The 20,375-nt window shown below is 36.9% G+C and overlaps 1 protein-coding gene and 1 pseudogene across 1 annotated transcript in view; one reads left to right on the top strand and one right to left on the bottom strand.

The window, feature by feature from the left end:
* Positions 1–19,960, bottom strand: part of LOC127559416 (calcium-binding mitochondrial carrier protein SCaMC-1-like) — a 41,388-nt gene extending 21,428 nt beyond the window's left edge. Inside the window, exons 1-3 of the mRNA XM_051993186.1 lie at positions 19,263–19,960; positions 3,030–3,156; positions 505–592 (exon numbers count right to left, since the gene is read on the bottom strand). Coding sequence (XP_051849146.1) covers positions 505–592; positions 3,030–3,156; positions 19,263–19,445 — 398 coding nt within the window. The 5' untranslated portion in view covers positions 19,446–19,960. The remainder of the gene's footprint in view (positions 1–504; positions 593–3,029; positions 3,157–19,262) is intronic.
* Positions 4,545–4,927, top strand: LOC127559206 (transcription and mRNA export factor ENY2-like; annotated as a pseudogene).
* Positions 19,961–20,375: the final 415 nt, after the last annotated feature.

Here is a 20,375-nt window from a genome sequence, read left to right as displayed (position 1 = left end):
TGATGTAGTACAGTCTTGGAGAATGTGTGTGAAAGAAGTGGCCTGATATCTTTATTCCACCTTCAAGGATGACTGGTTTGTCATCCAAGAGACTGAGCTGCTATCTCACACCTGGATTCAAACAATGAGAACTTCTTACTTTCATGAAAGAAGAAGAAAGGGAGTTCTTGTTAACCCCCATCACCAAACTTTCCACCCATCATGTTGACCCCAGTTCCATGATGTCATTTGCTTTACTCTATTCTTTGTTCTGTATTCCCTAAATCCCTATAAATTTACTTGCTTGCTCCTTGCTTTTTGCTATCTTCCTCTCTTGGAATTTATCCCACTTTCATTAATATTACACTTTTAATAAAACTTTGCCTCTGGACTTAGAAATTATTTAAGCTTCCAAATTATTTTTAGAATACCCAGGACACCAGTCCAGAACCCCAATATATTTTTGAAGACCCACTATGCCCTCTGAACCCCAACAATACATCATAATGAAGAATAAGGGCTAACCTTTGAAGAATCTTCTCTGCTTGTTGTTCAGAAATATCTATGCCTAGAATCTTCAGAGACTGGACAACTTCTAAAGCATCAATTATTCCTTTAAAAAAGAAGTATTCATCAATTGAAATATACTAAAGCAAAAAAAAAATTGTAAAATACTGCAATATTCCAGAAAACTACCACTTCAATAATAGGTCCTTCACTGATCCTATATACAAAGAACAGAGACTAAAATTCCTATGTGAAGTAAGAGAAGTAAGGTCTCCAACAAACACTGTTAGAAAAAATAAACAGCAATACCTCTATTCATAGCCATATCCTCCAAATCAACTGATATTCAGTTCAACCCAACAAGTATTTATTAGTAGTATTTACTATTATTTATTATTATTTATTTGTATTTATTACATACATACCTAGCTGGCATTGTGGTGGACACAATATAAGGAATACAAAATAATTATGTTCTTCAATATTTTTTCAACAGATATTAGACTGGAATTCCAAGCTTTCCCTTATATGACTCTAGCCTACCTTTATATTACTCCTGAAGTATTTTTTGGTATTCATCATTCCTCAAGTGTATCCCACACTTTCCCATCTCCACATCTTCATTCACCATAGTATTTATACTTACAATGCCATGTTCCTATCACATTCTGTTAATACAAAGGATTCTTCCATGTATTCCTGATTCTACAAATTGGCGTTGATTAAATCCTTTAATTTTAATTTAAAGGATTAATTTAATTTAAAGGATTTTCATCTTTTAATTCTAATTTTGAAGCATGTTAAATTGTTTTTATGTTCTCTGATTCCAACATAATAACAATGATAATAACATATCTCTAGCATGCTTTAGCAGGGGTCCTCAAACTTTTTAAAAGGGGGGCCAGTTCACTGTCCCTCAGACTGTTGGAGGACCGGACTATAGTAAAAACAAAAACTTTGTTTTGTGAGTCTTTAAATAAAGAAACTTCATAGCCCTGGATGAGGGGGATAAACGTCCTCAGCTGCTGCATCTAGCCCATGGCCATAATTTGAGGACCCCTGCTTTAAGGTTTACAAAGCATCTTACATATATCATTTCATTTAATCCTCAGAACACCTCACTGAGATAAATGTTATTATTATTCCCATTTTGTGTGTGAAAAAGATCAAATGACATGGCTGGTGTCACATCTAGTAGTGTCTGGGATAGGATTCCAACTCCAGTTTCCCTGATTTCTAGTTTCTAGATGCCTTACAAAATAGATAGTACTATTTTGTAAGAATATTTATTTGTGTATATGCCGGTATCTCCCTCTACCAGAATTTAAGTCCTTAAGGTTAATGTATCTTCATCTTTGTTTCTCTTCCCGATCCTAGATAGCACCTTGCAAATTGTTGCAAACAACAGAATTGTTGTTCCATTTTTTAACTTGAATTTAGTCCAGAGAAAGAATGGATAAATACATGTACAGAATAATTTTACATACATATATATATATATATATATATATATATATATATATATATATATATATATATATAAAGCATAAAATATATGTGCTTTTTTACATGTACATATTTTATACACCCACATGCACGCAGATTATATATACTTATTTGTGTCTAATGGTGGCTATTAGTACAGGGGTAGGGGAGGGAAGAAAAAAGGAATAAAAACAAATTTACATAATAGCTTTGTTATATATTCAAAAGTTATAGAAAATTTTGTTGTATTCCACAAATTAAAATTTTAAAAAAGGTTTAATTGTCCTATACTAGGTTAGTGGGAGTCAGGAAAACCTGAATTCAAATCTGACCCCAGACAATTACTATATGTGTGGTCCTGGACAAGTCACTTAATCTCTATTTGCCTTAATTCCCTAAAGAAAAATATGCAAACCACTTCAGTATCTCTGCCAAGAAACCCCACAGACAGCATGGTCCATGAGGTCACAAAGAGTCAGACATTACCAAATGACCAAACAATAACAAATTTAATGAGGCAAGTACCAGACCTGCAATGTAGCACAATGAGGTAGAATGCAGAAAAACCTGAGTTCTAATCCTCCCTCAGATACTTAGTAGATGTGTGATCCTGGGCAAGTCATTTAAATTTTCAGCCTCAGGTGGATGGCTAAATCAAAATTATACTTCTAAGAAATACTCCCCACTGATAAAGCAATAGCTACACTAATCCAAGCAACAGAATTAACCATACACTGCTGTATGTAACTTGATAAATAGGAACCATGAATCACAGATCCATATTAGGGACATCAGAAGTCAACTGTCTAATCTCTTCACTTTACAGATGAGAAAACTTGGATCCAACGACATTAAATGATCCATTGATACAGATAGAGTTTGATGCAGAACTGGAACCCAGATACTCTACCTTCACAACCTGTGCACTCTTGTTACTGCTCCACACTTTCTCTTAATTTTTAAGGGACAGGAGAAGCTAAAGAGACATTTTCTAAGAGACATTATCTAATATATCTTTCATTCATATACCATATAGTAAGTGGGAAAATGAAGCACACCATCATTATTTTTGTCCAGACTCTTAAATGCCAACTTCATCTTTTTCTCATGATCTTTAAGGTATTTCATAAATTCTTCAAAGTCCAGTCGCCCATCACGGTTGACATCACCAATATTGAAAATTTTCTGCAAGTAAAAAAACAGAGAGAGAAAGAATTTTAGAGCATGGGAATGTTGTTTTTAATGCTGAGTGATGTCTAACATTTCTTTAATAACCTCAAGCTATTGGCAAAATCCTAAGTAAAAGCTTAATTTTCCATGTTACAACTTCACTAGTCAAGCAATCCCCATAACACATACAGTTTCTAATCTTGGAACAACAGTAGAACACTAACCATCACTCCATTGTTAAAGATTTTGAATCCTGAAATTCAAATAGTCCAGTTTCACCATTTTAGGTCAAAATAGTCAAGTAGCATTTCCCACAATACTGAAAAAAAAAAAAAACTGGTGTGAAAGGAATGTCAATGGTCTTTGAGAATGCAGGACAGAAAAGCACTCACAAGAAAAGCTCGGGACCTTAAAGACAAGAGCTAGGACAATGCTTATCTGTGAGTACCTTCTGGATCCCACTGCAGAAGTGGGGACATTTGTAGTGAGCTAAAATTAGACTCATATCTATCACATAGAGTGACTACTAGGAAAATGCTCACTATGTAAACAGGAGTTATTATCACTATTGCTTGTTATTGCTTGGAGAGAGGAAGAAGTCACTAACTTCAATCGCACAGGGAACTCCCTGAGTTCCTGAGGCTCAACTAGATTAATAGCCTTGCCTACCATCAGATACCTTGTAGGTGTCAGAGGTGAGGAAGTCAGACTGGGTCTCCTGCCAAGTCTGGCCCTCTGCCAGAGTGGCACTAAACCAAGCAGTCTCCCATTATTGATGCCAGTGAAAGTTTAATTGCATCTCAATCGGATTGTGAAAAGCTCAGGGAAGACCAAGGCAAAAGTAGTCCCTGACCTCAAGGAAGTTTCATTCTGCAGGTTCCTCTACAGGTCCATTCTTCCACAAAGTAATATGGGCAAGGTCCCCCAATATAATGGGCCAGAACCCTGGAGAAATATACTTTGGCAATGATTATCTAATTCTAACACTGACTTAATACCTCAATCATACAGAACTAGAGTACTCACATGCTAAACTAGATAACCATTGTCTTAGATAACTCAGTGTTAGAATTAAGATAATGATTCTCTAGTTTACAGTACTTAGTATTTATATAGTTCTACAAGATTGTCACCTAATCTACAAGAGTCACACCAATGATGATGTAATTATAATAGTGTATATAAGCTGGAACAAACTCAGCCAGAGACATTCACTTCATCTCACACCCCCATGGTGGCTGGCCAATCCTCCTGCATTTCCTCCATTCAGACCAAGGCCTCCAAGGCCTCCAGAAAGCTAGCTGAGCCCCAGGTGAAGGAGACAGACTGTGAAGAAGATAAAGAATTTGGACTTTATCTCAGGCTATTGTCACGGTGATTACTCTGCTGAAACAAAGATTAACAAAATGAACAAAGATGCACAGATAAGAGCAACTATTAACCAGAAACTGATAGAAACTGGTGAACAGGAACGACTTAAAAGAGTTGCTAAGAGCTAAATTAATCGAATGTGGTTGGAAAGTTCAATTAAATACTCATTGTAAAGATGTGATTAAAGAAAAAGGATTAGAATATGTTACTGTTGATGACTTGGTAGCAGAGATAACTCCCAAAAAGGCAGAGCACTTGTACCGACAGTACAAAGAAGGAACTTATACATAGAATAAGAACTTTCCTTGCTCAGCATGCCAGCCTTGAAGATAGGCTAAACATCACCACCATGTACTTTGATTTCTTTGATCCATTAAAAAAAGATACGCCATACTATTTGGAGTGCATTTTCTAAATTAGTTCTTTTTTTGTATGATGAATTTTAAGTTTTGGTAATAACCTGTGTGTTGTATTGATTTTTTTTCTTGAAGATTATTTTAATAATAAAAACAAAATGTAAATAAAAATTATATATTTCTACTGTATTATTCTATGTTCTCTAGTTTCAACTTTTAACATTGTTATCATCTTTCTCCAGAATTCTAGCTCATTCAGATCCTCTCCCTAATTCTCATAAAGAACATCACTGAATTCCAAGAATCCCAGGTGATTCCCACCAATAGCCATGATGACAGAGTATCAAGGAGCTTGCCACCAACACATCAACATCCCAAAATGAAGACAATTTAATACCTCTGGACTCCCAGAACCACTGAAAAAAATTATAAAGGTGATGGCTACACTATCTCATGAAACTTCACTTAACTGTATAATATGCTGCATATTTATGAAAACCAGGGGAAGGAGAGATCCAGAAATTTTCTCACAGCTCCATAAATGGGGGTGGAAAGGACTAGTGAAATGCAGAAGAATGCATATGTCTTGCTAAAGACATTCGCCAGGCAAATGAGATATGAAAATATCAGCTGTCAGTTCTTACTTGTAGAATCATAAAATGAAACTGATAAATGTGTATTTGGGTAATTCCAAGTCAGAAAGACTCTCTCCTTTTTATGAAGGGCTCAGCACTCTGTGCCATTCATGCATTTATTACATTGTATTCTGGAGTATGTTTGTTTATGCTCAAGTTTTATGAGACTGGAAATTCCCTGAGTTTAGAGATAATATTTTTATATATCTTTAGCTCTTAGAATTGTACCTTGTAATGAATACAAATTTGATAAACATAAAAGGAAAGTTTATCACATTTACAGATGGAACCAGGATAGAGAAAACAGAAATTAAAGGCAGGATGCCCATAGATCTTGACAGGCTACTGTCAGGCCTGAGATTAATAAGGATGAATGTAATCTCTATTACTTCACAAGTATTAGATGAGGAAGATTTGTTATCTGGGGAAAAAAGATCTGAAAGGGGGGGGGCGTTAAAAAAAATGAAAGCTCAGCTCAAGTCAACAGTATAATATGGCAGCCAAAAATGCCAATGTGAACTCTGGCTGATTTGGTAAGTCAAGGAACTAGGAGTTAAGCATTCTGCTATCTGCATCATGTCCAGCTCTGAGTGTGAAGAACTGAGTTCATTTGGAATGCCTTTAGGAAAACCTCTGCAAATAAATTGGCAAGTGATCAGAGAAAGACCTGGATCCTAAAAAGTTTGGATTGGTGCCACATTAGAACTGGGGATTCTTTAGCCTGGAGAAGAAAAACTTTAGGAAAGTCACAGGATAGATGTCTTCAAGTATTTGAAGGTTTATCCAGGGGAAGACTCCATTTGGTCCCAGAGAGCAGAAATGAGTGAAAGCCACAGAGGGGGCAATTTTAAACTTACTAGAAGGAAAGCATCCTGTCAATCAAAGTTAACCAAAATGAAATGCTTCTGGAAGAATGGGTTCCTTATCACTGGAGGTCTTCAAGTAAAGACTAGATGACCATCTGTCAAATATGACAGAAAACAATCTTTTTCAGGTACATAGTTAAATGGTCTATAAACTTCCTTTCAACTCTGAAATGCTAGGATTCTGAAATGGTTTTGAATTGATGGATGGATAGAAAAATGAATATACCAGAAAGGATTTTTTTTTTTTTGAGATTAGATCTTCTTATCTCACCCAGACTAGAAATGCAGTAGCCACTTATTGACTTGATCCCATGGCTGCTTGACAGAACTTTTACTTGTTCTTCTTTCTACCTTAAGATAATTCATGCCTTTTTATGTAGCCTGATGGCGTAACAGGGATCACCAAATTGGTGCCAGACTTAGTGTGGATATTCCATTGGTTTTAACCCAGATTTTTTCACTGCAGATTAGGATTCCTGAACTTAAACAATCCACCAGCTTCAACTACTCTCAGCATCAGAAATTCTAGATGTGAGCCTCCATAACCAGTCCAAGGAAATTTTCTAACTAAGTAACAAAATAATGGCCAAGTACTAAAATTCATGGAGCATTAAAATTTTACAGTCGAAATAAGTAATCTGATTTCTTGCTCCTGGATTTAACAGAAGAGATAAGAAAATGTTAATGACTTCTAAGACTTGGAATTGCTATAATTTTCAGGTTATTTTTGTCATTTAAAAAAAAGGCAATGAAAGCATCCAAAAAGAATTATGGCAAAAGAACAAGATTTAAAAAAAAAAAAAACTACACCCCATTTATCTCCACAAGAGAATTGTGTCACAGGTCTAATTAGACAATAAATGCTGTCAAATATACTAGGCCAAAGCTAATATATGATTACCAAACTGAAGAGTTTCTACAGTTCACTATCATGATTTACCTAATTTGGCACTGTGTGCCTTGACTGTTGGATAATGAGCTATAAATGCTTTTCATTTCAGATACTATAAAAACCCAACCTGTAGTTTGGAACTTAGAAATGCAGCCTGACAGACTGATGAATGGAGTTATGGTGTTATAAAATCCTATCATAATTACAATGTTTTGCTCATTCTCTCATAAGTGAAAATCTGACATAAGAAATACTCAAACATTTTCATATTTTGTTCCTAAAATGTAATTTAGTTTCCAGATCATGGTCTCTTCCAGTAAGCCTACATTCTATCTTTACTTTCTGGAAATTTTATTTTATTTTGAAACCAGGTTTCCTCTATTTCACCCAGGCTAGAAGTATAACAGTTATTCACAGGCCTGATTCTAGGACCCATGAAAGTCCAGAAGCTCTGGCTTAGGCTTGTGTGCCCTTAGGCAGATGCCTGTGACTGTCATCTATCATGTCAGTATCACAGACAAAAATAATGACAAATAAAAAAGAAGGCTGTGAGGAAAGATAACGAACTTGGTTGTGAAAATGTAGAGTTTGAATTAGCTTATGGATATTCAGGTAGAGATATACTGAGGCAGATAAGAGTGGTGTCTCTGAATCTCCCAAATGGGATGGTCAACACTGTCAAATAGTTGCAGAGATCAAGATTAGTAAACTTGGCAATCCTGACACCCACTGGTGACAGAAAAAAATATTTAAGTAGAAATCTTATTGAAAGGAGTTGAAGACAAAGTTAGTAGTTAATAGGTTAAATCTCGGTTTTGAATAAATAAATAAATGTTTGTTCTAGAGAAGTTAACAATGGAGGGAAAGAAAAAGAGGCACTTAAGGTGACACAATAGATAGGACCTGGGCCTGCACTCAGAAGACCAAAATTCAAATTTGACTTCAAATACTACTAGCTTTGTGACCCTTTAATAAATCTCTTAATCTCTGATAGTCTCAGCTTCCTTAACTCTAAAATAAGGATAATAATAAAAGCACCTACCTTCCAGGGTTGTTATAAGAATCAAAGGAAATAATATTTGTTGATGAGTTAATATAGAGCCTGGGAGCAGAGTAGACATACTATAAATGATAGAGATCATTATCACTGCTATCGTTATCAGCATTTAATATTATTATTAGTTATGATTATTATTATTATTAGAGGGAATAGTGGTTAGTTGAAGGGTAAATGGAGGTTAGGGTTTGGATTTGTTAGTTTTCTTAAGTATGTATGGCTCTTTCTTCGTAGGCAAATTGCCTGGCATATACTTAATAAATTGTTGATTTGAGGATCCATTGCCAAGATAGAGATTAAAAATTGATGACAAATTAGATATAACTGTTAAAACAAAAATACCAGAGGATATAGAAAGGAATAGATGGACAGAAACTAAGGCCTAAGTGATCAGTAAGGATACTTCTGTAGCTGGAGTGAATATTTTAAAACAAAATAAGGAAACAACAAAAACAGTGTGATAATGGTGGATGGAGACTTTATCAGAAAACCTAGATTCCAAACCCACTCTCTCAGATATTTATCAGCTGTAGGAATCTAGGCAAAATCACTCAATTTTCTGATCTGTAAAGTGGGGGTGATAAAAATTGTACTTACTTCATAGGGTTGTTGTAGGAATCAAATGAGATAAATGCCTGTAAAGTGCTTTGCAAACCTTAAAGTGCCAGATAAATGTGAGTTAATAGGTAAATTAAGACACACACACACACACACACACACACACACACACACCCATAATATAAAAGAGAGCACAAATATATTTACAGGAAGAATTGAAGCTTTTAGGACCAGAACCACACAGTTTGACATTTGTTTCATGTAATGGTAATTTAATTTCCATCGAGAATGTAGGGGAATGATCTCTATAGGGACAAGGACTAGCTCAGATGCATCTACTGCCTTCTCAAAGCAACCTGAGGCAGGAAGAAGACTTCAAAAATATAGGGTACTTTCTTGATTAATTAGCAAAGAAAAAAGGCAGATCATTCTCTACAAAGGTGCAGCTCAATGGAAGAAGAATGAGGGAGCCTATGAGCCAAGCAGGCTGGTGCCAGATCATCTGTGGAGTCCCAGTGACCTTTTGTAATTTACTCAAGCTGGGTGGTCAGGTGCGATAAGAATCCACTTCTATCCACTTATGCTCAGCTGCCTCTTTGAAATGCAATGATAGGACTTGTTTTGAAGTGGAGCACTGTGAGTGACTTGGAAGCTACAGATGTAGCCACTTTGATTTGAAAGAAAGCTAAATAGTGAATTCCCATTACCTGGGATTTCTTTGTAAGGAAGGGTGGACTGGATTATTAGAAAGTTTGAAATATGAAAAGATATTTTAAAAGAAATTCTTTCCCTTCCCAAGCATCTATTAAGCACCTAATGAGTTTCCTAGAAACCCTTAAATGGGGAGAGAGGAGGAGCAAAAAATGAATACAACACAGTTTCAGCATTCAGGACTTTTAGAATGGAGAAGTGGGAGGGGACTGGGCAGGGGACAGAGAAAAAGGGGAGGGGCAGCAGTAATGGGAAGAAAGGGAGGAGGGGAGAGGAAAAGAAGATAGGGAAGGGAATAGAAAGAACATCCTCTTGGTCAGCTGTGCAATTATCTACATTTCACAGACGGAAAAACTGTGGCACAGAGAAATGAATATACAAAATATCACAACTAAGTAGCAGTGATGGAATTCCAATTCACATTTCCTGACTCCTCCATATGCTGCACATTTACAACTTTATTGCATGCTCCTTCAATGTTTCTTTTATGGACACAAATATAGCAGAAATTAAAAGGAAAAAGAGGAAAGGGAGCTAAGAGGAGGCCCAGCAAGGCACAGCAGGTATCTATATTAGAAACTTCATTACCATCTCTTTTCCATCAGAGGGGATCCTCAGATCAATGATTTAGAGCTGAACGGGATCTTAGAAATTATCTAATAAAATCTCATTTTACAGATGTGAAAACTGAGGCTTAGAGAGGAAAAAGTAACCTCCCCAAAATTATACAGGTCCCAAAGTATCAGAACAAAGATTTGAACACAAGTCCACAGAATCCAATTACAGGTTTGGGGTTTGGGTTTGTTTTTCCCCCCATTCCAGCACCTTGCTAGAAAAATCCAAGTTATTCCCCTATTTCTTTTCTCCTGATCACCTTCGTAACTGGATGAAGTTGTTTTCATTTATACAATGTCACTTTTAAAGCTGTCACCATACATGGGATCAGAAACAAGGCCTACCTGAAAGAGCTTAGAGTGACAAAATAAGAATGACTAAGACATGTATACATGTATGTATACATATGTTTGTATATGTTTTAACGTTCTTTCAAAGTTAAGAAACTTTATTAATCAGTTTAAAAAATGGCTTACAAACCCAGGTTCAGCTTTTTCCAATTTCTAGAGTCAGGAAGACCCAATGTCAAATCCACTAAGTCACTTAAGCTCTACCTACATCAATTTCATCTCTAAAATAGAATGATTTTAGCACCTTCCAGGAAAACCATTAGCATAAAAAGAGATAATATTTGTAAAGGCTCTACAAACCTGAATGAGCAACACTATTATTGTTAAACATGTGCTAGATCCTGAGGAAATAAAGTTAAAAACAACAAAACAGTTTCTATCCACAAGGAGCCGACCTCCATGGGAAGGAAGAGGATTTTAGCTGGACAGACCTGAGAGACAGTCTGATCCAAATCCCTTTCAAAAGGAAGAAACTGAGGTTCTGAGAGTAAAAAGGACTTTCCTAAGGTCCCAACATAGTAAATAAACAGACTCAAGCCTACTTCTAATCAGTGATTCACAAATCTTGATTTTCTGGTTTTGCATTTTTAGTGCTAATCTTTGACCTGCTGTTCCTTTCTAATACCTATCATAATATCTGGACAGAAAGAGCTCACATCTCCTCTCCCCCCCCCCAACTTCCCCAAGGGCCTGACCATAAGTAAGTTCCTAAACAGTCCAAGGAATAATGGAATCATGAGTAATGTATAATTACTCATAATGAATTTACTGAAAACAAATAAGGAAGAACTCAATAATGCAATAAAATTGGTGAAAGTAAGCACCACTTGAATTGCATATAGAGCTTTCTTTTGCAAGATGTCTTTAATACAAATCATTTATTCTACTGTTGTGACTTATTCAACTTCATAAAATATAAATGTGAAGAAGCCCTACAAAGATAATGGATCACAAATGATTTAATTCAATTAAAAAATATATTCATTAAGCACCTACTATGCACCAGACATAGTAATGTCTGTTTGAAATAAAATATATTGGTCATTCCTTCCTACCCTCAAATCAACTTTGGGATAAGTACAATGTGACCTTGTATCGTAGCTCAGGGAAGCTTACACTAACTGCACTAAAGAAATAACTTACTAAATTGGGGATCAGCAAAGCCATGACACATGGGGGCAGCAGCTGCACGAAGGACATGTATCAAGGAGTCTACTTTCATTGAATGTGTCCCTGGTTATTATCGGGGTAATTCAGTGGCAGTATGGACAATGGGTAGAAAATTGCCTTTGGAGCCTGAAAATCCCTCTAGCACTGCTTTTATGATCTTCAGAAAAACACTTAGCCTCTATGTGCATTAGGCAAGTCTATACTGTTTCAGTGAACTGATAAACATTTATTAAATGCCTACTATAGGTCCAGTAGTTAAGTATACAACGTATACAAAGGAAGCAAAAGGCAGCCCTCAAGGAGCTTACAATCTAATGGGGCAGAGAGCAAACAAAAATGTAGAAACAAGTTATATATAAGATAAATTGTTAAGAATTAATGGAAAGACATGTGCAAAAATGCTTGTAGCAGCCCTTTTGGTATTGGAAAGGAACTGGAAACTGAGTGGATACTTATCAGTTGGAGAATGACTGAAAAGTTATGGTATATGAATGTTATGGAATATTACAATTCTATAAGAAATGATCAGCAGGATACAAAATAAATACACATAAATGATCAGCATTTTTATACATCACTAACAAAATCCAACAGCAAAAGCTACAAAGAGAAATTCCATTTAAAATAACTGTCGACAGTATAAAATATTTGGAAACGTATTTGCCAATGGAAAGTCAGGAACTATATGAGCAAAACTACAAAACACTTTCCATACAAATAATGTCAGATCTAAACAATTGGGAAAGCATTTTTACATTCAAAGGTTCTGATAAAGGCTTCATTTCCAAAATAAATAAAGAATTGACTCAAATTTATAAGAAATCAAGCCATTCTCCAATTGATAAATGATCAAAGGATATGAATAATTTTCAGATGAAGAATTTGAAACTATTTCTAGTCATATGAAAAGGTGCTCCAAATCACTATTGATCAGAGAAATGCAAATTAAGAAAACTCTGATATACCATTACACACCTCTCAGACTGGCTAAGATGACAGGAAAAAAGATAATGACAAATGTTGGAGAGGATGTGGGGAAACTGGGACACTGACACATTCTTGGTGGAACTGTGAACAAATCCAACCATTCTGGAGAGCAATTTGGAATTATGCTCAAAAAGTTATCAAACTGTGCATACCTTTTAACCCAGCAGTGTTACTACTAGGCTTATATCCCAAAGAGATCTTTGAGGAGGGAAAGAGGCCCACATGTGCAAAAAATGTTTGTGGCAGCCTCTTTTGTGATGGCAAGAAATTAGAAACTGAGTGGATACCCATCAGTTGGGGAATGGATAAGTTATGGTATATGAATGTTATGGAATATTATTGTTCTGTAAGAAATGACCAACAGAATGATTTCAGAGAGACTTACTGCAAGCAGAACCAGGAGATCATTATACATGGCAACAACAAGACTATGCGATGATCAATTCTGATGGACATGTCTCTCTTCAACAATGAATTGATTCAGACCAGTTCCAATTGTTCGGTAATGAAAGAGCTATCTACACCCAAGAAGAGGACTGTGGGAATTGAGTGTGGACCACAACATAGCATTTTCACTTTTTCTGTTGTTGTTTGCTTTGCATTTTTGTTTCTCGGGTTTTTTTTTTTCTTTCTAGATCCAATTTTTCTTGTTCAGCAAGAAAACTGTATGTCTATATATACATATATTGGATTTAACATACATTTTAACATGTATTTGAATACCTGCCATCTAGGGGAGGAGGTGGGAGGAAGGAGGGGAAATTTTGGAACAGAAGGTTTTGCAAGGGTCAGTGATGAAAAATTACCCATGCATATGTTTTGTAAATAAAAAGCTATAATAAAAAAAAAAAATCTCAGCCAAAATCAGCTAAGTGGTTTAGTGACTTGAAGTGAGGAAGACTTAAGTTTGAATCTGGCTCAGACACTTACTAACTGGGAAGCTGTTACCCTCAGCCTCAGTTTCTTCATCTACATAATTTTCTTAAGATGGTAAAGATCTGTGGAAATTTGTTTTAACTGTATTATACCAAGATACTGTAAATATGTCAAAGTAATACAACATTAATGCAAAGAATAAACTATGTAGCAATCCAGAAAGGTCAATTTTTAGTTTTTCACACTAGCTCTTAAAAATCCAAAAGCCTGACAAAGAATTGGAAACTGAGGAATGGATGAATCACTTGTGGTATGATTGTGATGGAATACTATTGTGTATAAGAAATGATGAGCAGGATAGTTTCAGAAAAACCTAGGAAGACTTACACAAATACATCCAAAGTGAAGTGGGTAGAAGCAGGAGAATATTGTATACAATGTAATAACAATACTCTACCACAATCAACTATGAATGGCAATACAGTGATTTAAGACATTTCTGAAGAATTCATGATTAAAAACTGCTTTCAACCTCCAGAGAAAGAACTGGTGTAAGCTAAATGCAGATTAAGGCATATTTTTTGGACTTACTTTATTTTTCTTGGGATTCTTTTTTTTGGGTCTTCCATAAGATGAACAATATGTAAATGTTCAGCATAACGGCATATGTATAGTCTATGTATCAATTGCTTGTCTTCACAAGGGCAGGGGGAGAAGGAGAGAGGGAGAGAGGGAGAGAGAGAGAGAGGGAGAGAGGGAGAGAGGAGAGAGAGAGAGAGAGAGAGAGAGAGAGAGAGAGAGAGAGAGAGAGAGAGAGAGAAAATTTGGAACTTAAATTTTTTTAAAAAACTAACACTAAAAATATTTTACCTGTAGGAAAAAATACACTCTTTGAAAAAAAAAAATTGTTAAAGTACAAAAGCTGAAATTGCAAGAGAAATAATACCTACATTCCCCTACCCAGAATGGGTTATGAGATCAAATGAATTAAAAAATGCAAATCTCATTGCAAAACTTAAGCACATGAATTTTTAGACAAATCTGGATTTTATAGGTATAACTATGTTTTATTTTCTTATTTAAAAATTCTTTAGAATGTGAAGACTGTTGATAACAAAGCTATAGAAAACATCATGAAGTAGAAATATTTAAGTGTTTTCAAGATTCAAAAGAAAAAAAAAAAATTGAGTCCACTGACATGCCTGGTCCTTCTAGTATTAACCTGGGAAGCATGAACTTTTTTTAAATACACTCCACTGAAGGACAAAGAGAAGTCTGGTAACAATTTGGGGGCAAAAGATGGAGTTCAGGGAATGAAGAAAAGGAAGGGAAAGGAGAAAAGAGACTGGCATTTTCCAATCTCACCATGCCTTTTTCCTATTCCATAAATTCATACAAACCAGTCTTCATGCCTAATACTGACCCCTCCGCACCCCTATCTCCACCTATTGAATTTTTTTCCCTTCTCTTACAACCCAGAATTCCCTGTGACACCTCCTCCATAAACTTCCCCTGAGGTACCTAATTTTAAGTGATCTGTGTCCCTTTTTATAGCTCCTGACATCTTTTTTGACCTCTCTTATTTTAGGATCATATTCCCACTTCTATTGTCGTTACACACACACACACACACACACACACACACACACACACACACACACACACACACAAATGAGCAGTTGCCAAAAAGTAGCTTTGGGAAAGCTACCCTTCCATACTATGGTGTAATAATAATAACTGACATTTACAAAACAATTTAAAATTTCCAAAGCACTTCACATAATTCTGTTGGTATCTGAGATTTCACTAGTGTCGGGAAGTGTGGAAATTCCTTTCACTAATGCAAAACAGAAAGTCATCTATAACTTGGGATCTCAGCAAGTAGCTTGGAGCTCTGCAGAGTTATGGTTAAGTTGCAAAAACTTGAAAGTTTGCTAAGAGCTTTCTTTGCAAAAAACTGTTACCTTCTTTGAGCTTCACAACAAGAATACTATAGATTATTATACTGGATGATGAAATTGGAACTCAGGGAAGTTAAGCAATTTGTCACATATACTCTGTGTATGGCACAATTCTAAGCACTGATAATACAAAGAAAGGCAAAAGATCATCCCTGCTCTCATGAAAAAGTGGTGACAATATGCAAATGTCTATTTACAAACTAGATATATACAGGATAAATTGGAGATAATCAGTGGAGGAAAGGCACTAAAATGAAGAAATATTGGGAAAAGCTTATTCTAGAACAGGGATGGGGAGCTTCTTTTCTATCAACAGCCATTCAGATATTTATATCATCATTCGAGAGTCATCAAAATTATCAACTTAAAGAGTTCAAGCAGTGAGAGGTTACTGCCTATGGTTGCCTTAGCAAATGATTTTGCAAGTGTCATATGGCCAGTTTGCTAGAATCCCACCCTTGTTATAGAAAATGAAGTTTTAGCTCAGATTCAAAAGTCAAGAGATGGAGATGAAGAGGCAGAATATTCCAGATATGAGGGACACTCAATGAAAATGCTTGGAGTTGGGAGATGGAGCATCTTGTTTAAGAAACAGCGATTAGGCCAGTATTACTTGATTGAAAAGTTCATGGATTTGAGCCCAGGACATCCAAAATCCAGTACTCTACCTTTTTTTTAAAGGCAGAGTTAAATAATTTGTCCAGGGCCACACAGCTAATAAGTGCCTGAAGTCAGATAAGAACTTTCTAGTGTTCCTGTCCAGAACCAGTGTTCTATCCATTGCACAAATTGGCTGACCCCAGATCACCTCTTAATGGAAATAGGAAATAAAATGGAAAAAAAAATTAAGTGGAAATCATGAGATCAGCATACTGATTGTCTCAACATTCATCAGCTATGTGAGATTGGGGAGATCACTAAATCTTTCAAGGGCTCCAGTTTTCTCGATGTAGAGTAAAAGAGATTGTAGATCTATAGAGGAAAGGAACCTTTGAGGTCAACAAGTCCAGAGGGGAAAAAAGGACCTGCCTAGAGTCATATCACTGAGATGACATTTGAACCCAGGTCTTTCTTCCTCTAAATACAAAACTTTATCACTTTAGTACCACACTGTTTAGGGTTAAATTGGATAATCTCTAAAATCCCTTTCAACTCCAAAAATAAAATCAATCATTTTCCCTTACTGCATATATCTATTCATTGCCAAATTTACTTCCACAACCTCATTCATCTCCAAACCCTTTTCTCCATTCATACAGCCAACTTTCAGTCTTCTCACCAGGATTCCTACAATAACATTCCAATTGAGCTTTCATACTTAAGTCTCTCCCCTCTCCAATCCTTCACACACATAGATACTGAAAAGGTTTCCCTTAAACATCTTAAACATAAGCCTGACCCCATGATTCTCCTGCTATAAAAATAAAATAAAATAAAAACCTTGCTGTTCCCCAGTACTTCCAGTATTCAATAGTCAATTGCACTGTTTGATGTTGAAAGCCCTTTACCACCTAATCCAATCTAACTTTCCTGCCTTCTTCATTACTCCTTCTCACAGGCCAAGGAAACTGATCTTATTATTGCTCACAAAGGGTACTCTGACTCTGTTGCTCTTTGCACTAGCTGTTCCCCTTCTGGTGGCAATGCTTTTCTCCTCACTTTCTCCTCACTCTTTAAACACCTATTTCTCTTCAAAGTTCAAACCTTTACAGAATCATCACTATCTTTCAGTATCTTCCCTCCTTTCCTCCCACCATGTGTTTATTTTATATCTACATATATGTGTCTATACACATTTCAACTATTAACACGTTATTAAATTAATATTAAACAGGGATTTTTTTTTCGTTGTATACCTGGCTGTTATCACAATGCTCACCACATACTATTGCTTAAATGCTTGCCAATTGAAATCTGATTTCTCTTAGCATTGAAAACTTTTTTTTTAAAGAACCCCACTGTGTTCCCAATTACAATGAAGCATGTTCATGAATCTTCAGTGAACTCACAGCAATAGCCACTGCCACACACACACACACACACACACACACACACACACACACACACACAAATTGTCAGATAATTTTCAAGTTTTGTTTTTGTTCTGATCTGTGGTTTCATCTATTTGGGGAACTCCCAGGGTGAAAACTCTCTCCATTTATGCAGATTGCCATATAACTAAACTATAACTCTTTTCTCATTTAAGTGACTGGTCTATGGTCTCCCAAGTCATATGTGTCAGAAACAGGAATGACCCTTATTTTCCTGACTCCAAAATCATCCTCTAAGCAATATGGCACTGCTGCATATTTTGGGCTTTTGTTTGTTTGTTTACAATAACAAGTACTGTTTGAATGTAAATTTTAAAATGTTATTCCTAATAAAGATGCTTACTATAAGTCATCAGAGCGTAATTACTACTGAAGTGTGGTATAATGGAATAATATTTTGGTTTGGAGTCTGAGGATTTGAGTTTGAATTCTGACTTGCATTTAATGCCTACAGGACCTTGGGAAATTGAAATTCACTTCCTTTATCTGGCCCTCAGTGTCCTCATTCATAAAACCAGGGATTTGATCAAGATAATCTGTAAAATCCCCTTCAACCTCTAAATTTATGAGCATTGGAAATGACTTCATCCATTATTTCTTGTTAACAGTTTTCTGAGTTATTGTTGGGGGGTTTTGTTTCATTTTTGCTTCTTTGATGTATTTGTGCCATTTATATTGACATGTTAATTAGGATAAATAGTGAACATTTAAGATCTAGGCAATGGAAACAAAGTTTTCAATCTAGTTTTTAAGACCCTAAATGAAAGACTATCAAGATAAAATATAAATATGTAAGTAAATTAAAATATAGGATTAAAGCAAAAAAGAAATACAAATTAAAACTCAAAGCTAAGATTATAACTTTCCTTCTGAATGGCATATAAAGAACAAGCCCAGTACAGCGTATGGGATGAATTAAGGGAAAGAAGTTCCAAAGTATCTTCTCAGCTAAAAGAGAGCTGAACTTGTGGACATAATAAATATGACTCAGAGAATGCACATTCAGAAATAACCCTTGCCATCAATATATGCATTGAAGATACTATCTTCCAGCATTTTAGACAAAGGAATTTATTCTATGTTGAGAAACAGGAAATAGAGGAAAAGGTAAGAGTAAGAAAACCGCGCCTCTAAGCAGCAGTAGCTACAACTAATCGGCAAGGAATTCTTTTCTACTCTTGACAACGCCGCACACACTAAAACGCACCCAAATGTAACCAACTAATCTCAGAAGGATACTGTTTCACAGAGATTGGAAAGGGTTTTACAAAACTATTACGTGTCTACAAAGAAACAAAGGAAATCGATTAGGAGAGAGGAGGAAGAACTTGGTTGTTTTCAGATTGTCCATATCGAGGTCTCAGCTCTATTGAGAGCATCCCTAAGTAGTCAAGTTTGACCAGAACGCTAACCTCTTTTTGGAAGCCACAAGTTTCGTGTCACTGTGTGATTATTTATCCTTACCACACACTCTACTCCTAGTTGATAAACCTGTTCCCTTTCCCACTCCAAAGCCTAGAAGAGGAGTCCCCGCTTTTGCATGCAGACCCCTCCGCCCTCTTCCTCTAAACTAGGGCTCTGCCCCCGCCCAGTCCTAGGCCAGTTAGGAAAAGACTCCACCTCTCCAGCATCGCCACTCTCCAAGCCCCAGGCCCAGAAACCCACCTCTTCAGCGTCTCGGCCTAGAGGGATGCCCAGGTTTTTCAGGCCCTCCTGCAGCTCGCTGATGTCCACTTTTCCATCCCCGTTGCGGTCCAGTTTTTGGAAGAGGTTTTCAAAGCGGTTGTGGGTATCGGTTTCCTGGCAGACCGCCTGGGGCAGTACGAAGCCCCTCACCCAACGAAGCATGATACTCCAAGAACAGGGACAGACCTGGGCAGTGAGAAAAGTTTCTAGCGCCACCACCCTCCCCCTCCTCGTAGGAGTTAATATCTCTTTTTTCCTCCCGGCCCGGCCTCGGACAGCGACGGCGGCGGCAGCTCGGTCTGAGGACCGAAGCGGGATCCTACTAAACTTTGCAGCTGCACAGCCCGAGTCCAGGCGCCGCCTAGGAGTCAGCTCCGAGGCACGAGAACCCGGAGAGAAGAAAACCGAGCGAGCTGTCTGCCAGGGGATCCCCGCCCATCAAGTTCCTGGTCATGGGCTGGGAGTGGCTCCACGGCGGCCACGAGCCTTTTGGGCGCCCCTAGGAGGAAGACTCAGCCGCGGAGAGAGCCCGTGCCTGGGATAGATATTTCCTGCAGCTGCCCAGGGTGGGGCAGGCCAGAGGGTGCGGCCTGCACTGAGCTCTGACGATCCTAACTGCCATAAGGGTACAACGCTCCCCGAACCCCGAGTCGGAGCGAGCCTGAGATTGGCACACTTAAAATCGGAAGGGAGATTAAAGATGCCGGAAAGCAAAAGAAATCACGAAGTTCTCTCTGGTCTACCTGAACTAAGGAGTCTGCGAAGAAAAAGAGCAATTTGCCCACATCCTACCATCTCATCTCCTCGCAGTACAATCTTACAAACATTTCTGAATTCTGCAAGTACTAGTGGCTTACAGAGAAGAATTAAAAGTTTATATAGTCGTGGAACTAGAGCTGGAAGAGACGTCTAGATTATGGAGGGGGCAGAGGAGATGGGAGAGAAGAGAAAGAGAATAACCATTTCTATAGCGACTACTACGGGCCAAGAATTATGCTAAGCACTTTTTACACGTACTTCTTTAAGATCCTCACAAGCGTGGGATGTAGGTGCTATTATTATCCCCATTTTAAAGTTGAGGAAACACATAAA

This window comes from Antechinus flavipes, chromosome 4 (genome assembly GCF_016432865.1).
Source record: "Antechinus flavipes isolate AdamAnt ecotype Samford, QLD, Australia chromosome 4, AdamAnt_v2, whole genome shotgun sequence".
Taxonomy (NCBI): domain Eukaryota; kingdom Metazoa; phylum Chordata; class Mammalia; order Dasyuromorphia; family Dasyuridae; genus Antechinus; species Antechinus flavipes.
Note: the sequence above shows the minus strand (reverse complement) of the source record. Positions and strands in the feature narration are given on the sequence as shown.